General features: G+C 45.1%; 1 protein-coding gene across 2 annotated transcripts in view; it reads left to right on the forward strand.

Annotated features, from left to right (window-relative positions):
• Positions 1 to 24,049, forward strand: part of Mtm1 (myotubularin 1) — a 109,669-nt gene that overhangs the window by 20,582 nt on the left and 65,038 nt on the right. For both annotated transcript variants that reach the window (XM_010639004.3, XM_010638995.3), the window contains exons 2-4: positions 5,141 to 5,210; positions 7,714 to 7,786; positions 9,427 to 9,521. In XM_010639004.3, coding sequence (XP_010637306.1) covers positions 5,151 to 5,210; positions 7,714 to 7,786; positions 9,427 to 9,521 — 228 coding nt within the window. In that variant the 5' untranslated portion in view covers positions 5,141 to 5,150. The remainder of the gene's footprint in view (positions 1 to 5,140; positions 5,211 to 7,713; positions 7,787 to 9,426; positions 9,522 to 24,049) is intronic.

The raw sequence follows: 24,049 nt of genomic DNA on the forward strand, positions 1-24,049 counted from the left end.
TAGGATGTGGACATTTTTATTTTGTCCAGAGTGGTTTGGTTGGCGACATTGCCAGGAACATTTTCATTTCCTTGCCTCCTACGTGGCCTTCAGTCTACATGACCTTAATAGAAACAGGATAAGTTGACTCTGGTAAATCTTGCTTTACTGGCACCCAAGTGCACAGCTGAGCACCCACTGGGGGCGACCCTCTGCCTAGAGGCCAAATGGAAAATGGGAGGGGTGTCTTGGGTTTGGGTGTAATGCATTGAAAAATATGTTACTTTATTAAAAATCATTGTCCTTTTGTTTATCCTATATACTGGAGTTAAGGCAGTGTATTGATTTTTAAACATTGTGATTCAATTGATAATACCTATGATTCTCACTTAAGCTAGGAAAGGGGATTTTACAGAATTTTGTTTTATAACAAAGGGAGTATCGGGTCCGATAGGATCAAGCATCCTGCCCTAAGTATAGTATTTGATATTTCTCTATAAAGAGGCAAGAAGAGCTACCTTCCAAAGCCTGGCATATTGAATTGAGTGGCTGTTTATTCATAACTTTGGAAGTTGCGTTTGAAGACTGGGGAGGTCTCCACAGCCATCCAGGGACCCTCTGGAGAGAGAGCATGTTGGAATTAATTTAAATGCCAACACACAGTAATAAATCACATTAAGGAGGATCAAAAGCGAAAGCCCACATGCCTCTTGTCGCTGCTTTGCTTGTACACAAGAAAGTCCAGCAAAAGCACTCAGAGAAGGCGAGTGATCTCAAATCAGGTGACTGTGGGAAATAGAGCTCCCCTTGGTGTGTGGTGAAGCAGAGGCCAGAATTACTCTTAATTCTGCTGCTTTTAGTTTTTGAAGTAAGGATAAACATGGCCTGCATTTTGTTTTAGAGTGTGGGGAGTGATCTCTGCTCCAGGTGTTTTGTGTTATCTCATTTTCATATTCAACAGAAAGGGGAAAGCAATTTCTTAGTCCAAACAGAGGGCATGGGAGAAGAGGGTTTGGTACCTTAATTTGAAACATCTGCCTTATGGGACAGGCCTGTAGTGGAGGACACTACAGTTCTGGTCCTTTCTGGTGCAGATTGGTTCAGAAGTTGGCACAACAGTTCTGTTCCTTGAGCCATCAGACCTCAAAAATCTTGATTACTTGTGCCCCCATTTAATAAGCTTGCATACATTTCTGGCCTAAGTGAAATATTGGCCAGATCTTTATTGTCCAGTTCTTCATGCATTTAGCAAATGTCTACTGAGTACCTGTTGGTGCCAGGCACCATTACAGGTGCGATGAATATGGCAGTAAATAAATTTGCAAACAAAGAATTCTTGTCTGCCCGCCTTGTACCCTGCTGGGGGCTTGTGTCCCAGCTAGAGAGGTAGACAGTACCAGTTAGTATTTGAAAGGTGCGAGGAGCTAGAAGGAGAGGGGGGAGGGAGAGAAGATCCATTGAAGTTGTCTTGCATTTAGAGACAATTAGGCACGTTAAAAAGATCTGCTTTCTTCAGTAATGCCACCTTTAAGTAGCTTTATTTGAAGGGGCTTAAAGGCCCCAAAGATTGATTGCCACCATGTTTGTTCTACTGAGATTGGAACCAGCCATAGCCAACCCGGTTTCCTCCGAGACACCACCTAGAAGACTTTTCCCCAGGTAGAAAGAACACCGCAGTCTTAGGAGACCTGGGGTAGAGCTGGCCCTGTCCCTAACCGACTCTTCTTCTCTGTCCTCAGAGAGGACTGGGCTTAAGTCATTGCAAAGTTTTTCTCAAGGATCAAAAATGATAGAAGTCTACCTTGGTGTAGAATCCTGTAATTAGCATATATATAGGGAATTAAGCTTCAGTTTTTGCTTTTAAGCCAAGGTAGCCAAAAATCAATGTTTTTTTTTTAAATAAAAAGGATTAAGTTTGATTGTTAGGAGTTTGGAATAAAATGCTCTGTAAACCAAAAGGGCAGCTGGTTTTTGTAAATTTCACTCTGGCTTCTACTTTTTTTTTTTTTTTTTTTTTTACCAGGGATCAAATTTGGATCCTTGTCCTTGTGAGGCAGGCAGAAGAACCTCTGAGCTAAATCCCCAGCCCCATGACTTCTACCTATTCTTGAACGGCATTTAGTCCAGTATAGTTTTTTTAGAGATGAAGATGTGGACGAACTCTTTTCGTAAGTTCCAGTCAGATCCTAGACAGGTGAGCACATCCAGTCAATGGGGGGGAGCCACACTACTTCCCATTGTCTTATTTCAGCCATTGTTATGAAATTTTTTAAACAAAAGCTTTAGAATTCAGTCATACATTGTCTCTGTAATAATTAACTTTCTGTCTCATGTTTCTAAGGTCAGCTAATTTGTAGAAGAATTGGTTATGGTATTGCCATTCAGCAAAGATCCTTTCATAATTAAAAAGTGCTGATAATTTTTTAATGGATACATAGAATAGTTCTAAGCCCTTCACATGTATTAGCTCATTCTTTTTTGCCCTACAATGAGGAAGGAAAATAGGAATAATAGCACCAGAAGCCCAGAGATGTTAAATAACCTGCCTAAGGTCAGATCACTCTGTGGCAGTGGTGGGGTTTGAATGGAACTGGCCCTCCGTCTGGCCCCATGTCTGGCCCCATGTCTGTAGAGTTCAGGGCTGCTGAAGCCATTCAGCAGAGCAGGGCTCGTCGCAGAACTGCCCCGTGTCACCTGAACCCTTGAAGTCCAGCTTGCACTTGACCCAGATGTGAATAGTAGCAGTATCTGGTGTAACTCCAAAGTGAATGCTTCCAACCTGATGACCGCAGACTGTGACCATGCCCGGGATGGACAGAGTGGACAGCCCTATAGCCATCAAAAGCAGTTTCCTGGTTGCTGAGGGTCTGGGATATTTGGGTGCTGAGGTTTCTCTTTGGAATGATGAAAATGTTCGAAAATTGATTATGGTGCTCTTTGCACAGTCCTGAATAAACAAAACACCCTTTCAATTGTACATATGAAAGGGTGAATTTTATTATGCATGAGTTACATCTCAATAAAACAGTTAAGAAATGAACGGGAAAGGAACTTTCTTCCTTTATATTCTGTTGAAATCTTTCACGAGGCTTGAAGATGACAGAATTCCTCATTATGGTTTATGAATGAACACGCTGAGGTGAAAATGGGTGGGTGACCATATAACCCAACATTTGGTTTCCTTTGTTGACTTGACAGTAATAACTTTGTTTTTAAATCATTGGCTTATGGGAGATTAGAATATTGGATTACTAAAAATGAATTTCATATCTGTTACTGAAGAGGGGACACCCTGGTACAGAATCTTGTTGAAGTCAACAGGGCAGTGTCAGGGCAGGTCCATCCCCATGCTCACTCTGAGAATAGTGGATCATCTTGATTGGACATGTACTTAGGTTAGAGGGGGTTTCAAAGCATAACAGTATATTGTCTAAATTCAATTCATTTGGAGTTACTTGTAAATTTTTTTGTTTGTTTGTTTTTTTGTTTTTTGAGACAGGGTCTCACTATGTAGAGACTGACCTGGAACTCACTGTGTGTAGCCCAGGCTGGTATCAAACTCACAGTAATCCTCCTGCCTCAGCCTCCCGAGTGCTGGGATTACAGGCATGCGCCACCACGCCTGGCCTACTTGTAAATATTTTAAAGTTATTTTTAGTTTTAGGCCGTCCTACCTCTTAGTAATTTCAGGTTTTTAAAAATCTGAGTACCTGTCAATTATTTTTGCTTGTTTTCTTTCTCTTCTCTTTCTTCCTCTCTCTTCCCCTCTCCCTCTTCCCTTCTCTCCACCTTCCTCCCTCCCTTCCCTCTTCCTCTCCAGTTTCTTTTCTCTCCTTCCCCCTCTCCTTGTTCTATGTTCTTGAGATGGGAGGGTCTTTCTTTGTTGCCTAGGCTGGCTTTGAACTCCTGGTTCCAGAAATCCTCCTGCCTCAGCCTCTCAAGCAGCTGAGGCTACTGGAGAGTACCACAGCATCTGACTAGTTGTTTTAAGTCCCAGTGAGTTCCCTAGTTCCAAGATTTGGTGAGCTAATATTCACGTTGGTCCCATCATGATGTTCCCAGATGTTAGATATTAATAATCGATATTTATCCCCTAGATTGGTGTGCGTGCCATCGTGTGCCATGGTACAGCCACGAACCAAATGGGCACGGGCTCACTCTTACAGAACAGGTGCTGTGTGAAGGCAGCCTGGCAGTCCTAATCTTGTAAGATTTCCCTCACCTGCCCATCTCCTGGCTCTGTCCTGGTGGTTGCCTTGCTCTGTATCCTGGTCACCTCTCTCAGGCCAGTGTGAGGCTGTCTAAGCACTAGGTTTTATGTCACTGTGTGGTGGTAATCTTAATGCTGGGTTTTGTTGGGGAGTAGCCACTCTCTCGATGTAGCCTGGAAAAAAAAAAAAAAAAAAAATCTTGTGGAACACAATCACCTTGTTGAATTGGGTATGGTTTACCTCCTGACTACATATATATCTGTTATTAATTTTGACAAAGAAAATAAAGCATTACTAGTTTCCTTTTGTTAATGTACTCTTTACAAGTCTGAATACTTGCATTACAATGGCTTTGTATATGTTCTGAATATATGCTTTTATTTATGTCTGAATTGTGATGAATATGCATCATTTAAATGAAGTATATACTTTCCCTTGAAAATACTCCTTAAATCAAATCTTGCTAATTTGATTTCAGTCAAATCCGTGCCATTAAACTACTTGCATTTGGAGAAAGTAGAATTTCTTGAAGGAGAAAACAGTGTAAGTTAAATTGTCCACCCTTTTATTGTTCTGCTTGGCTGCCTCTAAATTATCTTTACAAATCACAAAGCATCGAAATTTGAAGCTGGTTGCACAATGATAAACATTGTTTTTTGTTTTTTAGATGCCAGTGTGAATGCTGGAAATAAAAATTCCTGGAATCTGTGTGGTGTCTTCCTCATGTATATAGCTCCTCTTCCAGGTTCCCTGAGCCTTTGGCAGAGCTTTGTTCACACTGTGTTCTGGTTCATTCTTTCGACGTCTCATTCCACTGGGGCTTAAGAAGCAGAGAGGGGCTGCACAGAAGTACTGCCTGCCCTCAGTTGAAATATTTCAGTCTCTGATGTCACATGTGCTTGAAATTCCAATCTCTATTCGTTAACATAAAATGTTGTCTTTCTTGCTAGAGTTTCCAGTATGGCCTCTGCATCGACTAAGTATAACTCACACTCATTGGAGAATGAATCTATTAAGAGGGTAAGTTGAGTTTTCATTTGTCTGAATCTCCCTGCATTTCCATTTTCATATTTGAATATTAGGCAGTACTTTGGAGGTAACCGAATTACAATTTCATTCTCTGCTCACATTAATACTTGTGATTTTATTATCCCACGTCATTCCAGGAACGATTTTAGATAGCATACCTTATATGTGGGAAGTGACTTTTGTTCTTGTACCTTTTCATATAACTTCATTTTTGAGATGCTGTTTTTGGAATTGCTGCCAGACCTTACATTTCAGGTCCTAGGCAGCCCTCCGTCCCAGGCCTGTTGGTAGGCCAAGGCCCACTGAGCCTTAGTTATGCCTTTCTAAATATTGGCACTCTTTTCTAATTATGAGGATAAAAGAGTTGCAAGACTACAACACATATGACTTTAACCGAAAATGGTTTAGTGCAGCCAGGGGAAAATTGTGCAATTAGAGGAGATTTCAGAACATAGATTGAAAGGAAGGGTGAATTTAAAGTAAGCTTTATTCATCAGAAAGGTTAATTCATACTCCCCCGGCAGTATACGGAAAAGGATCTGAAGTGCTCCAAGGGAGCAGAAGGCTGTCTTTTCATTTGTCTTCCTTGATTACTAACAAGGTTGACTAAAAAAACAAGTGTGTTTATTACTCATTTGTATTTCTTTTGAGACATGGCTATTGATGTCCTTTGCCTATTTGCTTTTAGGGTGTTGGGGGAGGGTTGTCTTTTTTTAATTTATAAATGTTCTTTACATCATGACAGTTAACACTTTATAATATACAGGGTTATTTTTCTAGTTTGTTGTCAGCCTTTTACTTTTTGTAATTTTTATTTTTTTCGTTACATGGTTGTAGTACCATAAGGGTTACATTCCTTGTGGGGAGTTGGCATGCGTACATAACACTCAACACTTCTTAATTCAGTTTTCATGCCCTTCTCCCTCCCCTCCCTCCCCCTTCCCCCTAATTTCCATCTCTTGGTCCCGTTATTATTTGATTTTGAAATTCAGAGATTCAATGTTTTTATATAATCACATATGTCAGTTTTTTATGTTTTCTTCCATGAGCTTCCGTGGGGGAACTTCTTCATCCCCAAGATTATATAAGCTTTTATTGTATTTTCTTTTAGAATTTTTATGGTATAAGAATGAGTTCTAAACGTGAAAGTAACTTCAAGAATGTGTGTATAAGTCCTTGTGTAGTGTTCTTGGATATACAGTGTATCCTGTGTCAGTCTTATTATCCTGTGTCAATCAGACATTGCCTTTCTTATTTGGGGGTTTCATTTTTGTATCCTCTCCTCCTGGTCTGGTTCTATGCCCTTTCTGCTTGTTTGGTTAGTGGGAGGCAGGATTAAGGGTTGATAATTGCTTCCCATACCATTTCTCTAAGGTGTGTGACTTGAATTCTCATTGAGGAAGGCATTCCTGGAAGGGAATGCCCACAGCCCTCCCCTATTTTAACTGAAATGCTCTTGCAAGCATTTAAACAACTCAAAATTGGCTGAGAATTTTCAATTTTTGTATTGAATAAAAAAAGATAAAACCATTAAAAATCCAACCAAACAGCTCTCTTTGATACATTCTGTGTCCCTTAAATATGCACGGCCCGTTTTTCTTGTTCCATATCCATTTGGATAATCCTAAGAACTCGCCAAAGTGTGCTGGTGTATTTGTTCCTTTGAGGGAGGAGCTGCCGACTTTGCACAGGAAATGACTGCCATGTGGGTTGGAAAAAGCACCTGGAACAAATGGGGAGGATCCTAGTGGTGAAGCAACCCTTGGGCCACACAGGTGCTAGTGTCAAGTGTCATATGTGGAAGATGGACCCTGCCATACCTCCTTGGTTCCAGTGTAGTAGGGTCCCAGGCCCCCAGGTCCCAGGCTGTCTCTGGCGGCTGGACTCTTAGAACTCACCCAGATTTAGTGGTTAATACTTTGCATGCAAAGCAGCCACAGTGATTGGATGGGGTGCGTGCCTGGGCGTAGCACCAAAACTGAGTTCTCTGATGGACCGTTCATTCTTACCTAAGATAAGGCTCTTGGTCAAGGTGAAAAAGTCAAAAGCTAGAAAGGATCTTAGTAAAATAAGAACTCAAGAGCCGGGCCTGGTGGTGCATGCCTATAATCCCAGCACTGGGGAGGCTGAGGCAGGAGGATCACTGTGAGTTCGAGACCAGCCTGGGCTACATAGTGAGTTCCAGGTCAGTCTCAACTACATAGTGAGACCCTGTCTCAAATAAATAAATAAATAAATAAACAAAATAAGAAATCAAATCGGAGTTGGTGGCCTATACCTGTAATCATCTCAGCACTCAGGAGGCTGAGGCAGGGTGAATGCTGCGAGTTCAAGGCCAATCTGGGCTATGTAGTGAGTTTGAAGCCATCCTGAACTACATAGTGAGACCCTGTCTCAAAATAAAAGTATATTTTTAGTTGCTATATTCCATGCTGTTTTGAGACCCTGTATAAACATAATGTCATTGTTTCTGAAACCTCTGCTTGGTTTCCAGACTTCTCGAGATGGGCTCAATCGAGATCTCAGTGAAACTGTTCCTCGACTCCCAGGAGAAATGCTGATTACTGGTAAGGGCCCTCTGATGCTAGGATCCAGTAACTGGATGAGCAGCGTGGCAGGGTCGGGTGGCTTGAGTCCCACTTAACTCTGTGCAAGACAGAGAGAGCTAGGCTAGCGTTGTCTAGAAGTGCCAGTGGACAGAACTCTGCATTTCTGTCTTGATCAGAGTTCCTTCTAGAGCCTTGTGTCACAGGGATAGCAATACTCTTGTCACTGTACCAAGAACTAAGCATAATTTAGGAAAAAAAAACAAAACATGGATTATCTCTTGCAAAACTTTGACTAGAACTGTAGGGTATCATGCTTTAAGGTTATAAGGACAAAGTAATATTAAGTTTTCCAGCCTATGACATATCCTTCAAATTGAAAAAGGCTTAAATATTCTCCTCTTTGAGATAATAGAAGATCATATTGGTTTAAAGTCTTTCATTTGCCAGAAAATGGAAGTTAGTAATTTCAAGGTAAAATTGTGATGTGGTGTTTTCTTGAAAAATTCCTATCAAGACGAATTTATCAACTTGGAAGGACCAGAATTTTCCATCTTAAGGGCACAGAAGCACCTGTCAGCTAAATGCCAATGCTGTGGGCATTCCGATTTGGCATTGCAGTCAACACCCTCCCTGCACACTTCAGTAGGTTACCGCTGTTTCGGGTACCAGAGATCTAGGGTACGGCCTACATGGCTAAAACATGGTGCTGATCAGATGGAGGTGCTAGGCAGAGTGCTTTTGAGAATTAGTTACCGAGCACCATGAGACACTATTCTAGTCTTGAGAGGGAAGGAGTGGGATGTGTCCATCTCAATATATGGAAAAGAGCAAGAAGATATTTTGCTTTTGACAGTCTTCCATGTATGACATTTTGGGGCTGGATATCCGTGCCCAAACAGTAACCAAGGTAATAACTCATTGAACTGGCACGGAACAGTCTCAGTCTGTATTCTTCATTTAACTCCGGAAGTGAAAGGGATTTCAAAGTCACTTTAAAAATGAAAAGCTATTAACACATTCAAGGACACCGTTGAGAGACAGGAGAAAGATACATTTCTATTTTAATTAATTAGCTCTTCTGATTTAGTTTCTCCTTATGCTTGATTCTACCAAATATGTACTATTCTCTTGACCATCTGTTTTATGTCACTGAAATGTTTGAAATGAGTCTAGTTAAACTCTTCTCTGGACAATTAAAAGAGAAAGAATATAGAGTAGACAGATCTCTACTGCTGGCATACTAAAGACATCCTCATATTTGTGTGGTTGGAGCCTGGCAAACCTCAGTGCTCAGTCTTGAGGTTAGTCCCCGAGATTGCACAGGTGCATTGCCATCCTCTGGTTACATTAGCTCAGATAGTCACTTGACTGCCGGCCAAAGGTAGCAGCAGCAGTTACCCTCATTCGCATCTGCTCTTGTGCAAGCTCAGGGCAGCGCTGCTAACGTCCAGAGGTGACACCGCTCTATTAACTCCCCAGCTGCCCTGAGTGGACCCAGTGTGGTGAAGTGGGAACATTGCCAGTGCTTGCCTTCCACCTCTTCGGTGATTTCTATTGTAGTTATTCTTGGCTGAATAGTTAATATTAAATTAGTGCCATTTATTGTGTATCTTGGTATATATTTCCATTATTTTAGGGTACTTTTTTTATCTTACTAGACAAAGAAGTTATTTACATATGTCCTTTCAATGGCCCCATTAAGGGAAGAGTTTACATCACAAATTATCGTCTTTATTTAAGAAGTTTGGAAACGGTAAGTAAAATATAAGACCATAAAGATGACCCTAACTGTTAAAGATAATGCTAAACTGTTTCTCTTCTACCTTGCAAGACTGACTGTAGATCAGATTAACATGGGGGAGATACAGTCGCTTCTCAGCTCTTTAATTTTTGCTTATGCCAAAGCTTATTTAACACTAACACCTGTTTATGTGAGGAGCGGAATCAATTTTTACAGATAAGTTTCATCCCTCACTAGGGGGGAGAAGTTGGCAACTGTAATGATGTGCTAGTTTGGAGAAGTTAGTTTGGTGTAGACACTCATTCTTGACCGGAAGCACAGATGAGAACCATTTGTGAGACTTCATAGGTGATGCAAATGCCCCAGATGTTCTGCACCAGAGCACCCTTGCTTGGGCTCTAGGCCCAGGTGTATCTTATAAAACATCGCAGAGGAGGGCACTGGCGTGAGTCCCTGCTAAGGCCACTCACACTGGGACTTTCCAGGTGTTCAGTGACAAAGTTGTAGGCAGCAGTGTAGAGCTGGCATGACTATGGTGTGGCATCTTGCCACTCTGCCTCTTCAGCCCATGGCTGTGAAAAGTTTGCCACCATGGTTCAGGGAGGGTGCCCCTGATGGAACAATGACACAGGGCAGAGATGGCATGGAAGGGGAAGAGAGAACCGACAGGAGTCGGGGTGGGAAGGGTTGCCCACACAGCCGGAAGGGGCAGGTGCATCTCCATGGAGGAGGCTAAGGGGGACCGGTGTGGGTACCGGCGAGAGCGGCCCATTACCGGCTCATGCCCAGGAGATACTGAGGCTGTAGGCATAGTCTAGCTTTTGCTTTACTGTTTTAGCCCCACATTTCTTCAGGACAGTTATAATCTAAATTAGTTTGCATCTGTTGATGTTTTTCTTCATTGTGTTCATTATTCTACCTGAATTGTGGAAAATGCTGTTTATTATCACTGTTGCCTCAGCTGTAGGACCCCACTTGTGTAGCCGCTACCGCTCCTTGGTGTGTCCCTTAGCATGGTGCTAATAGGCATGGGTCCTGGTCTGGGAGTGTTCTTTGTATGAATTGATTCAGCTTCTGAGTAAGACCAGAGATGAGTGAAGATTCTAGTTGCCCAGAATGAGAGACATTAACAGCAGTGAGCTGATGTCAACCACTGGGAGCAACTGGTAAAACTTCTCTAATCAGTCATGTGTCTGTGTGTGTGTGTTGTGAGTGTAGTCGTAAAACTTTACTGAAGGACATAAAAGAGATATGTTTGAAGAGTAATGAACCAAATCTTTAGATTGCAAGAAATGGTATTAAAAAGATCTTAATGTCACAGATTCAGGGCATTTCAAACTTAAAAGAAGCATACAGTATTTCCCAAATACATTTCATGCATTAAAACCAAATACATTTAAAATAAAATGGGTACACCTGAAGTTTTATTGTGGACATTTTCACAAACTTCTAAATGATAAAGGATAAGAAATGCACAAAACAATAGTAAAGGAATAATTTATGTGCTATTTTGTTTTTTATTGGTTTGTGTATGAGATACATAATATTTACATTCGTTTGGGGAATTCCTGATCATTTTTATCCCACTTCTTCCCTCTTTCTGCCCTCTCCCCTCCAATTTTATCATTTTAAAGAGATGACTTAAGTACATGTAAAGAGGGGAACCATTGGGAGTGTTCCCTAGTGTCACCTTCATGGCTTCTAGCACATGGTAGCTACTGGTAACGACACAAGGGCATAATGGTGGCGGCACACCTAAGCGGAATGACAGACTATATCAAAGGCTCCATGCCAGCTGGGAAGGGTGAGACCCTTCCTCTCCAGTGTTCCTGGTACAGTGCATGGCCAAATGTGAGAAGCAGCAAACTAGCTAATGTGCTTGGTGACAGAGCGGGGCTTTAGAGTGATCTTAATTGGCTCGGATATTGGAGCAAAACAAACCATGTAAAATTTAGCGGAGACAACTTAGTTACATCAGTTGTGTCAGTAAGGGATGCCTGACATCTGTCTTAACAGAGACCTAAGCTTTCTTGAACCAGTAATTGGATGTGACTGATGAAAAAGCGAATGTATCTGGAGGGAATATTAACCAGAGTAAACACAGTGAGCAGACAGAAAGGGACACTGAGCCCTGTCTGAAGCATGCACCATGTTTTAAGAGGGCCATTGACAGACCAGAGAGGTCTCAGATGAAGAAAACCACGCTAAGGATCAGAGACATGAACAATGATCAAAATAAATGTTGATGCAGCCGGACATGGTGACGACACCTATAATCCTAGCACTTGGTAGGCTGAGGCTGAGGCAGAGGGATCACTGAGAGTTCAAGGCTAGCCTGGATTACATAGCTGTCTCAAGAAAACAAAGAAAAAAGATTAAATGTTGTTGTTTTTTCTGAAGAAAAGCCTAAAGGGGAAAGTGATAGAGCAATCTGGGGATATCTGAAGTGCCGTGGGGTGGGGATTAGATTTATTCTGTACAAATGCCAAGGGTCAAATTGGGGTGTGTTGAGAGAGTCTACGCTAATATAAATGAGAGTTGTCACAAATTAGATTTAAAACAAATGTCAATATATTTCAGGATACCTCTGAAAGATACATATCACTTTCATAATTGGGAAAATACTTAGCAAGTTTCATTTGTTGTGTTTTCGTGTGGCACCTTGCAGGACAGGGGTTAGCCTCAAGTGGGTGAGTGACATTCCCACCAGACAGTGACCACTAACTTATTTCTTCCACCAAATTTTATGCAAACATTTAAAATTATTGGCCGCAGCCTTCATTGCCTGTATGGCAGAAAGCAGCTAATAGTAGAAAACATCATATCAGGAATGCTGTTTAAATGTTAGTTTAGGAGCCTAGAAAGCTATCATAGTGCTTTTTCCCAGAAGCCCCAAAGAACAGCATTAATTGTGAAGTCTGCTGCAGAACGTGAAAACGTTCTTTTGTGTGTTTGACAAGAGCTGTCGTCTTGGCAGCATTTTGAAGCGGACACCTGCTTGTCTCAGGTATGTAAACACTGGAGTAGGCGCGATGTGCCCAGGTGTGTGTGGCCTCACTGGAGGCCGTGCTCCTGTTTTGTAAGGAATGCTGAGGGACCACTGTCACATCCTCAGATTGCCACAGTGGCTGCATCCACCTGGCCCTCGGTGCATGGTCTGCCCCAGGCTGTGTCCTGGCCCCTGCCTCCACAGTGACCCCCTCAAGCCAGACTGACCACAGCTGCTTGGTTCTACAGCTCTCCTTGGCTTCCTGTTGCCCGCAGAGGAAAACCGATTCTCCTCCTCAGAAAACTCCTTGGGGCTTCTCTAGCCATGACTCCTGTCCCTTCTCCCTAAACACACAGTTCTCTGGCTCCACCACCTTCCTCCCTTTCCCCCACCCCAGCATGCATGCATTCTTCTCACTGAACCCCAGAACCTCTTTCCCTGCCCCTTGCAAAGCCATTCTTTGTCCTCAAGAAGCCACCTCAAAAGTCACTTGCTTGCTGGAGCTTTCTGCATCTGCCCCATGGGAATCCTCTGCTCTCTGTTTCCCTTTGGCCCTTTCTTCACGCATGGCCTCTTAGCTCCACTTGGTAGCCTCCTTCCGATTCCGTCTTCCTCCTGAGTGCCTGGCACCATCTCCCGGGGGACACTTCTTTGCTTTGTCTTGTTCATTGTGTGTCGGAGGACGGGGATGCTCCATCTGGTTGTTCGCTGGTGCTCTCAGCTCTTGGAGCCTGGCACGTTGAAGGTGCTCAGGCAGTATGGGTTGCAGGCATGAATTTTGTCTCATCTGTGTGCTTGCTGCTGTGACTGCTGCCTTAACAAGTGCTGTGTCCTTCTGGTCCCTATGCCAGCCCATGCAGTGTTAAGTAGACTCCTGCATCATTAGTGCTCCTCAGAGGGTAAAGGCCTTGTTATGGGTTGACCACAGTGTGGCCCCTACTAAGTCTTGGCACCTGGGATACCATCATTGCCTCTGGAGTTCAGAAATCCCTTAGCCACCTTTGACCTGGAGGGTGCCAAGGAACTTATCTTTGGATTAATATTGTGACCACAGTGGAGGCCACTATGGGCATGTGCTACCCTTTGATCTGGTCAAATAGCATGAAAGCTGCTTCCAGATTCTTGTCCAGAAGCAGTTCAGGTCCAGTGGGTGAGAGACAACTTCAGTCTTTGTTCATCCTCACATCCTTCAACGCAGAAGCATTCCCTGAGCACCAAGGCAAAGCCCAATGCTGTGCTATGCCTTGAGGTCCGTGTGGCCTCAGGGGATGTGGAGAGGAGCAGTTGCACGAAATAAGACACAACCCACGGTGGTATGCTTGGTGCTGTGAGGGACTAAGGGCAAGGGACGAGTCAGGATGCCTGAGAGAGGGGCCTTGGGGAGTGGTGGCAGTGACCCAGGAGGGATGGATGGGCGTGCCGGTGGAGAGTTTCCATACACATGTGGTGCTTCCCATATGAACACGCAGACATCCGTGCTATGGATGTGGTTGAGTGATCCATGGGCTGCAATAGTGGATGAAGGAGGAAGTAGTGGGGGCAGGAGGGAATGACGCTAGAGGAGGAGGCCATGCAGGAGATGCAGGAGTCAGTTAACAGTGTGCAGTGTGTGGAGAAAAGTGGACCCCAAGTGCAGATCCAAGGACTGGTCTCTGCGCAGTGTGGGTGATGGGTCAGGGAGGGAGGGGGGCAGGAAGACCTGCTAGGAAGTTACCTGCAGGTTTCAGGTAAGCGAGAGGGCCGGATGCCTTTGTAGCGCATGTAGAGCAGAGGAAACAGCCATAAGAGGTGCAGAGGGTGAGTGGCTATGTGGAGGTGGGAGTTGAAGGAAAAAGTACAGCCAAAAGCGACTCCTGGGATTTCTCACCTGAGTGGCTGGAGCTGCTCATCAGAACAGGTGCTAAGGGAGGAAGAGCCCGGCATAGATCAGCCTGGGGAAGGGGGACAGGTGTGAAGATGGAGACTTAGCCTGTCCCTCCATTCAGCAGGGAACCTGGAGATTTCCTGGCAAGAGTGTGTAGCATGAAAAGGGCCACTGGCTGAGTGGAGGCCGCTGGGTGCCAAGAACCTTTCTCCTTGATGAGGAAGAGAAGGGCCAGGGACAAAGCAGCACCTACTGAGCCGTGGCAAAGCCCCCCGGGCACCACTGTGGTCACAGAGGGTAGTAGAGAATGTCGGGAAGGAAGGGGTAGCCCGTGGTGGTTCAGAGGTCAGTAAGTTAAAGAGTGAGGAGAGGCCAGGAGGGTGACCGCAGCGACCCTGGGAGGCCTGTAGGTAGGTCCCATGTTGACCAAGCTCCTCTATGTTTACTGAGCCCTTTTGTTTGTCTTCTTTTGTGTGGTACCAGGGATTCAACTCAGTGCCTACACATTTCACACTGAGCTATGTCCCTGGCCCTTTGTAAATGTTTTATTTTGAGACAGGGTCTTGCTCAGTTGCGGAGTTGCCCATGCTGGGCTTGAACTTGTGATTTTCCTGCCTCAGCCTCCCAGAATATTAGAATTAACCACAGTGGGGGCCACTATGGGCATGTGCTACCCTTTGATCTGGTCAAATAGCATGAAAGCTGCTTCCAGATTCTTGTCCAGAAGCAGTTCAGGTCCAGTGGGTGAGAGACAACTTCAGTCTTTGTTCATCCTCACATCCTTCAACGCAGAAGCATTCCCTGAGCACCAAGGCAAAGCCCATGCTGTGCTATGCATGATGCTCACCTCCGAGCCCTTTTCTACACACTCATTAAAAACAATTTTTAATTAGTGCTTTCTTAGTGTATTCATCATGGGGAGTTGGTAAATGTTTTTTAACTCACCTTAATTCTTTTTACTTCCCCTAACCCCATCTCTAGACCCCTTTCCCATTTGCAGAGAGATCTGTCTCCCTGATTCCTATTATCCATCCTTTGTTTTGCTCCTTAAATTATTTATACTTTGGGTCTCTTATGTAAGAGAAACCATGCAATATTCAAGCTCATCCACACTCTTTATCTGAGGCAGGCAAAGCGAAACTGCCCAGGTACATTCCTTCGTCTTTTTAATTTTTTTTCCCCTTCCAGTCCAGACCTTTCTTCTGTACCTGTTTTTTACTTCCTACTGCCTACCAGAGATACGGTGACTTTCTGCCTGGCCTCCCAGAGTCATGGCCAAGCAGAAATTTCTCCCAGTTCCTTCATTGGGTGTTCTTAGTTTTCTTAATGGTACCACTTTTCATCCTGTCGCCCTGGGGTCACTTCTGCTCCCGGTCCCCACTTTGTCTCTGTCTGCATCCTCTGTGTGGTTGCCCATGTGTGTGCCCATGCTGTGTCCAGGTGTGTAGCACCCTCCCGGCACTCCTTGGCTCTTGGCTTGTTCCCTGCACTGGCCCCGGGCATTGCTTCAGGCCATTTCTGCACGTGTGTGTGTGTGTGTGTGTGTGTGTGTGTGTGTGTGTGTGTGCGCGCGCCTGCGCGCGCACCATCCCCTCCTTTGGCCCCTGCCCCCTTTAAACATTATTTGGAGATAGAATGTTTATAGTGAAGAAATCCCATCCCCTCCTTCCCCTTACACCAGAGAAATAATGGTCATTTTAAATTGGTGTTCCCACTCCTGGCCCTTCCACAGATTCTTTTGAAAATAGAATGGAACGTAGGAGCGGGAGTGAGAGGACCCTGGGCCTCCCAAGTAAGCAGGTCACCAGCCTGACACGGTGGGCAGAATGGGGCTCTGGGGTGAAGACTGCTGGCCGCGTGGCAGCCATGCTGTGCAGACCGGCTGCATTTTCTGACCATTACGTTCGAGATCAGGAACATCACCTTCTTGGAGGATTTGATTTCACGAGAAATTTGGTGTTTGGTTTTTGTCTGAAAGATAGTGATACAGTGGCTCCGTTCTTTTGGCAGTGTCCACCCCGAGACCCCGGATTCCCACTGAATTCTGTGGCTCTTTCACAGCCCCTCAGTAGACATAGCACATGGCGCGAACTCCTCAGTGAAGGCACTTCCGGAGTGGGCGGGGTCAAGGAGGCCTGTCTGCTTTGCTTTCCCCTCTGGTTTCTGTGCGGAGACGGAACTCAGGGTAGAGATGGCCACTGAGCCTGCATGTTGTTGGGCTCTGTCTCGCAAATATTCGGTTCCAAAAAGACCTTCAGCCCCATGCTGGGCATCGTGCTGCCTACAGGCGGGGCATCTAGTAAGTGCAGTAGCGCTTGATTTCCCTCATCTCTGGCTGGCCCCTTTGGAGCTGTAAACCCTAGGTACCAGCAAGAAGGGAGGTGAAGTGGACTTTCCACCCCAGGCATTTCAGAGCCAGGTCTGTGTCCCTCCCCAGAAGGAGGCCAGCCCACTGCATTAGAAGTGCAAGCAAGTGAAGGGGGTGAAGAGAGGGAGGGCAGGGGAATGGGGAAAAATGAGAACCAAGACACATCATGTAAAGGTACAAGATCCCAATGATAAATGTAACTGTATTGTTTGCTTTAAATGTAACAATAAACAACGGGGGGTGGATGCAAGCAAAAGGATTCTTATAGTATTTTTCTCTTTTAATAATGCGGGCATGGTAGCACACACCTGTAGACCCAGCACTCAGGAGAATGAGGCAGGAGGATCATTGTGAGTTCAAGGCCATCCAGAACTACATAGCAGGACCTGTCTCAAAAAAACAAAACCAAAAATGCCCTGGGAACTTCAAGGTTGTCCTTTTTAAAGTCCTCTGTCTAGTGAATTTGAGACCTCTTTATTTAGAAGAAGGTGGAATAATGCAACCTAGACTATAATAATAGAACATCCTGGCATGTCCATAAACAGCAGTATCACTGGCAGCATAGGCTCCCTGCTGTACATTAGCTTCCCAGATTCAAGAAGTGAAATGCTCTGAAATCAGATGTCATGCTTAAAATGTTTCATATTTTAGAGGTTTTCAGATTAGGATTATTCAGCCAGTGAGCTCTGTGTAAATATTCCGAAATTGCGAAAACTTTGGAATGTGACACACTCGGGTCCCAAGCATTTTGGATAAGGGATACTCAACCTGTACAGGTAGTCTTCTGAACTTGCAGGCTTAGTCATCTCTGTATACTACCACTACAGAACAAATGCCAGTTTCAGGTTATCACATTTCTGTTACCATGCTCACTACAGGGCTGCCTGTGCATGGCTGTCCCGTGCCGCCCAATGGGACAGTCCTGCGTGTACCCGTGTTAATTCCCAGGCTCCTTTGCTGTTTGTCCCCATGCTAATGCCCAAATCAAGGGTCTGTGGGCTGAGGTTGAAAGTCCTGTAAAGGATTGAATTAATTAGTGCTACTGCAAGTCAGATTCCAGCCCTCAGAAAGGATCTTGTCACTAACTCAGCAATTCTTTTCATCTTCGGTTGGCATCCCCAGCCACCTCGCTGATAACCCTCCCATTCGCTTTAGCTGACCTTGTGTTTTGTGCTGTGAGAAGCTGAAAGTCAGCTTGTCTGAGCTCCTGGAAATTCCCCTCTCACCTCTAGATCAGTGTGTTTTCACCGGTCTTTTCCTCCTTCCCTCCCCTCTGAGAGGAAGGAGCTAGGAATTCATGTTCCTCAGCAAGTCCTCTCCTTGAGCCTTTCTCCTCCTGCCCCATTCAGAGTCCCCATCCCCATCCATCAGTCTGTCTTATGTTTTTGGTTTTCATCCTTTCTGGTCCCTCCCCACTCTGCAGATCTGCTCAAGCCTCATTATTTTAAAAGCCCCTCTTGCATCCCTGCTGTCATCTTCTTTCTTCCCCTTCTTTGCTAAGCTTCCTTAAGAATGAGCCCTCGCCTACTGCTTCCACTTCCAGGCTGCTGGCTCCTGGCTGCTTGGGCCTGGCTTCTGTTCCCTGTGGAAACTACTGCAGTCTCCACACCATTCCAAGGCCTCAGCTTTTCCCTTTGCAGTGATGGGAAGTGTTTCACTCTTCCTTCTTCCTGTGTCCCTTCCTCCATGTACTCTTGGCTCTTCTGCCTTTTGTCTTCCATGTTCTTCCCTTGAGCTCTCCCTTGCCCTCTTCTCTCTGACCACAAGCTGCGATCGGTGTCATAGGGGAGGGCAAGAAGGGTGAGTGGCATTTCTTCCGAGGAAAGGCTGCTGCACCTGCAGGGTGAAGACTAAATGTGACTTTCCCAGATGCAGGCGGGGCTGGGGAGGTGAGAAGGAGTGCAGATAGCAGCCTGTGAGAGGGCCTTGAGAACGAAGGAAGAATGGAAATAGGACCCGATGGCTGGAGGGGAAAGAGGCAAGGAATGACATGGGCATATGTGGCAGCCAGGTGACCTAGGCCCTGCCAGACCTAAGGATTTTGGGCTTTATGTTGAGTTTTACTTTCAATCAACTTTTTAAAACTGACAAAATCAGCTGGGCATGGTTGCACATCCTTGTGAGCCTAGCACTCGGGAGGCTGAAGCAGGAGTATTGCCATGAGATCAGGACCAGCCTGAACTATATAATGAGACCCTGTCTCAAAAATGAAAAAAATCCACAAAATTCCATGTTTGCCATGAGTAACATGTTTTGAAATAGGTATACATTGTGGAAGGGCTCACTGAAGCTGATGAACATAGCATTTTTTTTAAATTTTAAATTGAGTTTATTGGTACATTCTAGATAGACAGTACAGTTACATTCATTACTGGGATCTTCTACCTTTACATGCCAGGTCTTGGTTCTCATTTTTTCCACTTGTCCCTGCCCTCCCTTCACCCCCTCCTCCCCTCCCCACCTACAAAGACTTTAATTCCATTTTTGCATTTTTTCATATTTTTTCCTTTTCCCTTATTCCCCTTTCCTTATCCTTCTCACTGTCCCTACACCTTTGGTCCTTTTCTTCCTACTTCACGTTGCTAATTGTCCCATTAGGATCTTGAGTACTATTTTAGTTTTTTTTACACCAGAGAAAATATTCGGTATTTGCATATGTGTGACTTATTTATTTCACTTTGGAATATATCCTCAAAATGTACCCATTTACCTATGAGAACATATCATTTTTGTATGTGTGGTAAGGATGCTAAAAGTCTACCAACTCTGGTCACCATACTGGGCAACAGGTCCCTTGACTTCCCCCTGCCTAACTGAAACACCGTATCCTCATCTCTCAGGGTTGGGGTCTTTGGAGCTCAGCCATGAGGAGCATTTCGGGGCATGTGAGAAGAAATGCCAGCAGCGGGTGGCTCTTCCACCAGGTGATCCCGCTGCCATGCCGGCTGAGGTGGGAGAGGTTGACAGGTGCGAGACTGGCCTAAGAGGTAGACGTGAGAAACTGGGTTAAGGGTAGAGATGAGAAGGACACAAAGGGCCCCTTGGTTTATTACTTTTGAAGCTGGGACAAGCGGATGAAGTGTCAAGCCACCGAGATATGAGACCTGGCAAAGAGAGCAGAGCACGTGCTCAGCTCTGGACAGACTTCGAGGGAGGTGTCGTTGGGATCTATTCAGGTGCTACCTGCTGCACGTCTGCGTTTGTTTCATTGGTCCTGCTGCCCAATCCCATGGGTCTGTCTATCGGCAAAGCCCCTCCTGTGTTCTTCCATCCTTTGTGGGACCGCCGTGGTTCCTCCCAGGCTCACCCTGTCTGCTTTCTTCCTCGGGTCTCTCCTGCTCTCACAGCCCCTCAGAGCTTCTCGTGGGCATGCAAGCATCAGGCTCCACAGTGTGGCAGGTGGGCCCAGCGCTGTGGGCTGAGTCCCCGAAAGGCTGTTGAGAAATTGTCCTGTGACCCTCGCTGGTCTGGTCCTGCTGGACTCCTTGCGCAGTGATGGCGAACCTTTTAGGGCTTTCAGTATTAAAGAGCTGGCTGTGGCACACATGCTGTAGGTTCACCCTGCTGTAAGACCCAAGCAGGGTGTTTTGACACATTCCCACTTGCTTTCCCACATGTGCCGCTGAGACAACCCTCACTTGGGTCCAGAAGGTCGGTCCTTTAAGGGTCATCTTTAAAGCAGTCGTCACCTCGGAACTCTCGTCCTCTCCCTTCCCATGCACTTCGCATGGACTCTTCTCCTGGCTCCCAGCACTTGCAGCCTGGCATCGTGGCTACTTGGGTATCTGTGTCTTATCTCCAGGTAGGGCCAGTCCCTGAGCTCACGGGGGACCACTCTGCAACTTGTCTTTGGGCCCCGTCCCTCATGACAGTCCCTGTCACTTCCTGGGCCATGTGCCTTGTTTTAGCTTGTTTATCATACTTCTTTCTCAGCTATTTTAGGTCCTTAGAGGCACACAATTTTGAGTTAGAATGAACCTTTGCGATGCCTTCAATATTTAATGATATTTAGATAGTGATGACTCACGTTCCCAGGGAGTGAGGCGAATTTTCTTATCACTGGATCTTCCTGTTCAGCCTGCTGAGTTATCAGATGCTGAACATGTCATTCTGGGAGAATGCGGTAAGGAGCTTCATTACACTGTGGTGCCTATGGCCAGGAATGGCTGATTCTCCTCACTGTCCTGTGTTTTGCTTTGTGCTGGGCTGAGACAGTCTGAGCTATAGAATTTCATCTGTGTAGACACAGGGAGTGGTGGCACATGCCTGTCATCCCAGCACTCGAGAGGCTGAGGCAGGAGGCGGAGCAAAGTCATGCCTGTCATCCCAGCACTCGAGAGGCTGAGGCAGGAGGATCGGAGCAAAGTTCAAGGCCAGCCTGGACTACATAATGAGACCCTGTCTCAAAAGCAAAAAAAAAAACAGACACCAGCAAAGCTTCTTCTCACTTTAAATTCTTCTGCCTTTAAAAAAAATATTCTTGCTTCCAGGTTAGCATTAGACTATTAGACTTTTATGTATTATGTGTATAAATCGACATTTAAGAATATAATTCACAGATGCTCGTAAATCTCCATATAATCTTAGCATAATAACAGACCGCCTGATAGTATGTTTTTCCAAACTAGCCTGTAAGGGGGAAGCAGTGCTTTCTTATATGGAGCTGTGTGCGTACATGTTAACTAAGTAGCATTTTCCTCTTCAGGCAGCCCTGTCTCAGTGATGTAGTAAAGTGCCTCACTCCCAGATGCTACCTAGAGCTGGATCTGCTAGATTTGCAGGGCACAGTTACATCTTCCAAACTCTTAGGGGTTCTTTGACAACGTAATAGTGATCAGAATGACTTTCAATGTTTTCTGGCTACCATTGATAGGCATTATGCCAGGTACTTTAAATGCATTATCTCAAATCATCCTTACTTTGCAAGTACGAGATAAGAGTAACATGCCAAAGTCATCAGGTAATAAATGTCGCAGCTCAGATTTGAACCGGTTTCGTCCATATTAAGAACTTGTCTCACTGGGCATGGTGGCGCACATCTGTAATCCCAGCAGCACTTGGGAGGCTGAGACAGGAGGATCACCACATGAGTCGTAGGCCAGCCTAAGCTGCATAGTGAGACCCTGTCTCAAAACAAACAAAAGAGCCTGTATTTTTCCTACATAGCTATGCTTACACTTTTTTGACTTTTTATTTTGAAATAATTATGAACTTGCAAGAACAGTGCAGAGAAGACTCATGTACCTGTTGCCCAGTGCTCCCTTGTAACACTATTGCTTTCTCAAAGCCAGCAAGTTGTCGGTGCAGTATAGATAACTAGACTCTAGCCATGCTTGAATTTTACCAGTGGTTTTTTTGTTTGTTTGGTTGGGGTTTTTTTGTTTGGTTTTGTTTGTTTGTTTTTGAGACAGGGTCTCACTGTGTAGTTGAGACTGACCTGGAACTCACTATGTAGCCCAGGATGGTCTCGAACTCACAGTGATCCTCCTGCCTCAGCCTCCCGAGTGCTGGGATTACAGGTGTGCGCCACCATACCCGGCTATTACCAGTGTTTTCTGTCACTCTTCCGATGTTCCTTTGCACAGCCTGTGATGTCAGGGCCCAAGTACCCACACGGCATGGGACTATCACATCACCATAAAAGAGTTCCTTCATGGTCGTAGACTCCTCCCCTCTACCCTGGCGACCACTTCTCCCTGCACCATCTTTGCATTGATGTAGTTGTGTGACATTTGTCCTTGCGTGGTTGGCTTTATTTACTCAGCTTGATGCCCCTAAAGTCCCTCTGGTTGCATAGACCCTCAGGGCATTCGTTTTTGTTACTGAGTAGTATTCAATGGAATGGATGCATCATAATCTTTGACTTTCTGAATTCCTAAATATCCCCTGAGCTATATTTATAGTCTATGAGGAAGTATTTAGTCTGCATTATCTTTGAAAAAGAAGGATTTAAAATCAAAGAAAGATTTTCTATGTAGTCCCTAAATGGACTTTTTTTTTGGGGGGGGGGTATCAGGGATCGAACTCAGGACCTTACCCTTGAGAGGCAGGAGGCGGCACCACTGAGCTACATCCCCAGCCCTAAAGGGACATTTTTAAAGAGCAAAAACTCATGCACCTTTAAAAAGCATTTTTTATTGTCAAACTCATCTAATACAATATTAAATAAATTTTTGGATTAAGAGTTATATATCCGCTGTTTAGTAGCTGTGTACCTCTTCCACCTCCAGCTCCTCAAGTAGCCTCACGGACACAGCTTTGCTTCTCATGCTGAGCGACCCCTGATTTGTTAGCAGTGATGTGACTGACTCTTGATGCGTGACCCTGGGCCTTGGCTTGGATGTCAACCCTTCCCCCTACTTCCTGCACATGTTTCTGAAGCTTTTACAAACCTCTGTGGGCAAATCAGGAAACGGGGATACTTTCCCTTCTCCCTTGAATGGCTGTAAGGATAAGGAGGCAGCACATGCCCAGACTCTCTGGCACGCTGTACCTGGCACAGGCGAGATCCTATTATGCGCAGCCGCCACTGACTTAACAGTCTTGTGGGTTGCGCTCAGCACTGGCTTGCAGACCTGGAAAAGCTTTGTACCCACGCTACTTCCAGGCACTTAAATTCTAGTGGGAAACACAAGTGCATACAGCATGAAGCAGGTGGTGTGGCAGGAGTCTGTCTCAAGCACCGGGGACTCTGGGAGAGGAAGTGGTTCATTGTGCCTGTTCTGATTGGGAAGCAAGGCTTGGTGAAAAGGGACTACCGCGAGCAGAGCAAAGGGGTGAGACCCGCGCTGGGGCCTGGAGTCAGTTGTGTCACTCCTGACAGCTTAGGGTGATCGTTTAGCCTGAGAAACTCTGCGCATGCCAGTGTTTGGGCAAGTGGCCTGTTGGAGATGAAGTGTTTGAAGGATGGGGAAGGGTCTCGCTCAGCTGGAGAGCAGGAAGTTGTGGGAGAGACGCCATTCAGAGGTGGGCTTCGGGCAGTGTCACAGCCCTCTGGAATTAGGGGCCTACGGCAGTGCTCTCTGTCCCGTAGGCAAGGTGCAGTGGCCAGTTCTCCATGCACTCTCAACTCCTCCAGCGCTTGATTTTTCATGTGTGATCTGTCCCATATTTTGTTCATAAAGAGTAAAGTGCTAACAGTTTGTAATAGCTAAATCTTGGAAACAACCTATTTGCCCATCCGTTGGAAACTGGATAAAGAAGTTGTGGTTTTTCTATAAAATGGAATATTACTCAGCCATAAAGAGCGAGAGAATAGATTCATTCATAGGAAAATGGATACATATTGAAGATATACTCCTAAGTGAAATAAATAAGTC

The sequence above is a fragment of the Fukomys damarensis genome, unplaced genomic scaffold (genome assembly GCF_012274545.1).
Source record: "Fukomys damarensis isolate Sample0158 unplaced genomic scaffold, DMR_v1.0_HiC HiC_scaffold_39, whole genome shotgun sequence".
NCBI lineage: Eukaryota > Metazoa > Chordata > Mammalia > Rodentia > Bathyergidae > Fukomys > Fukomys damarensis.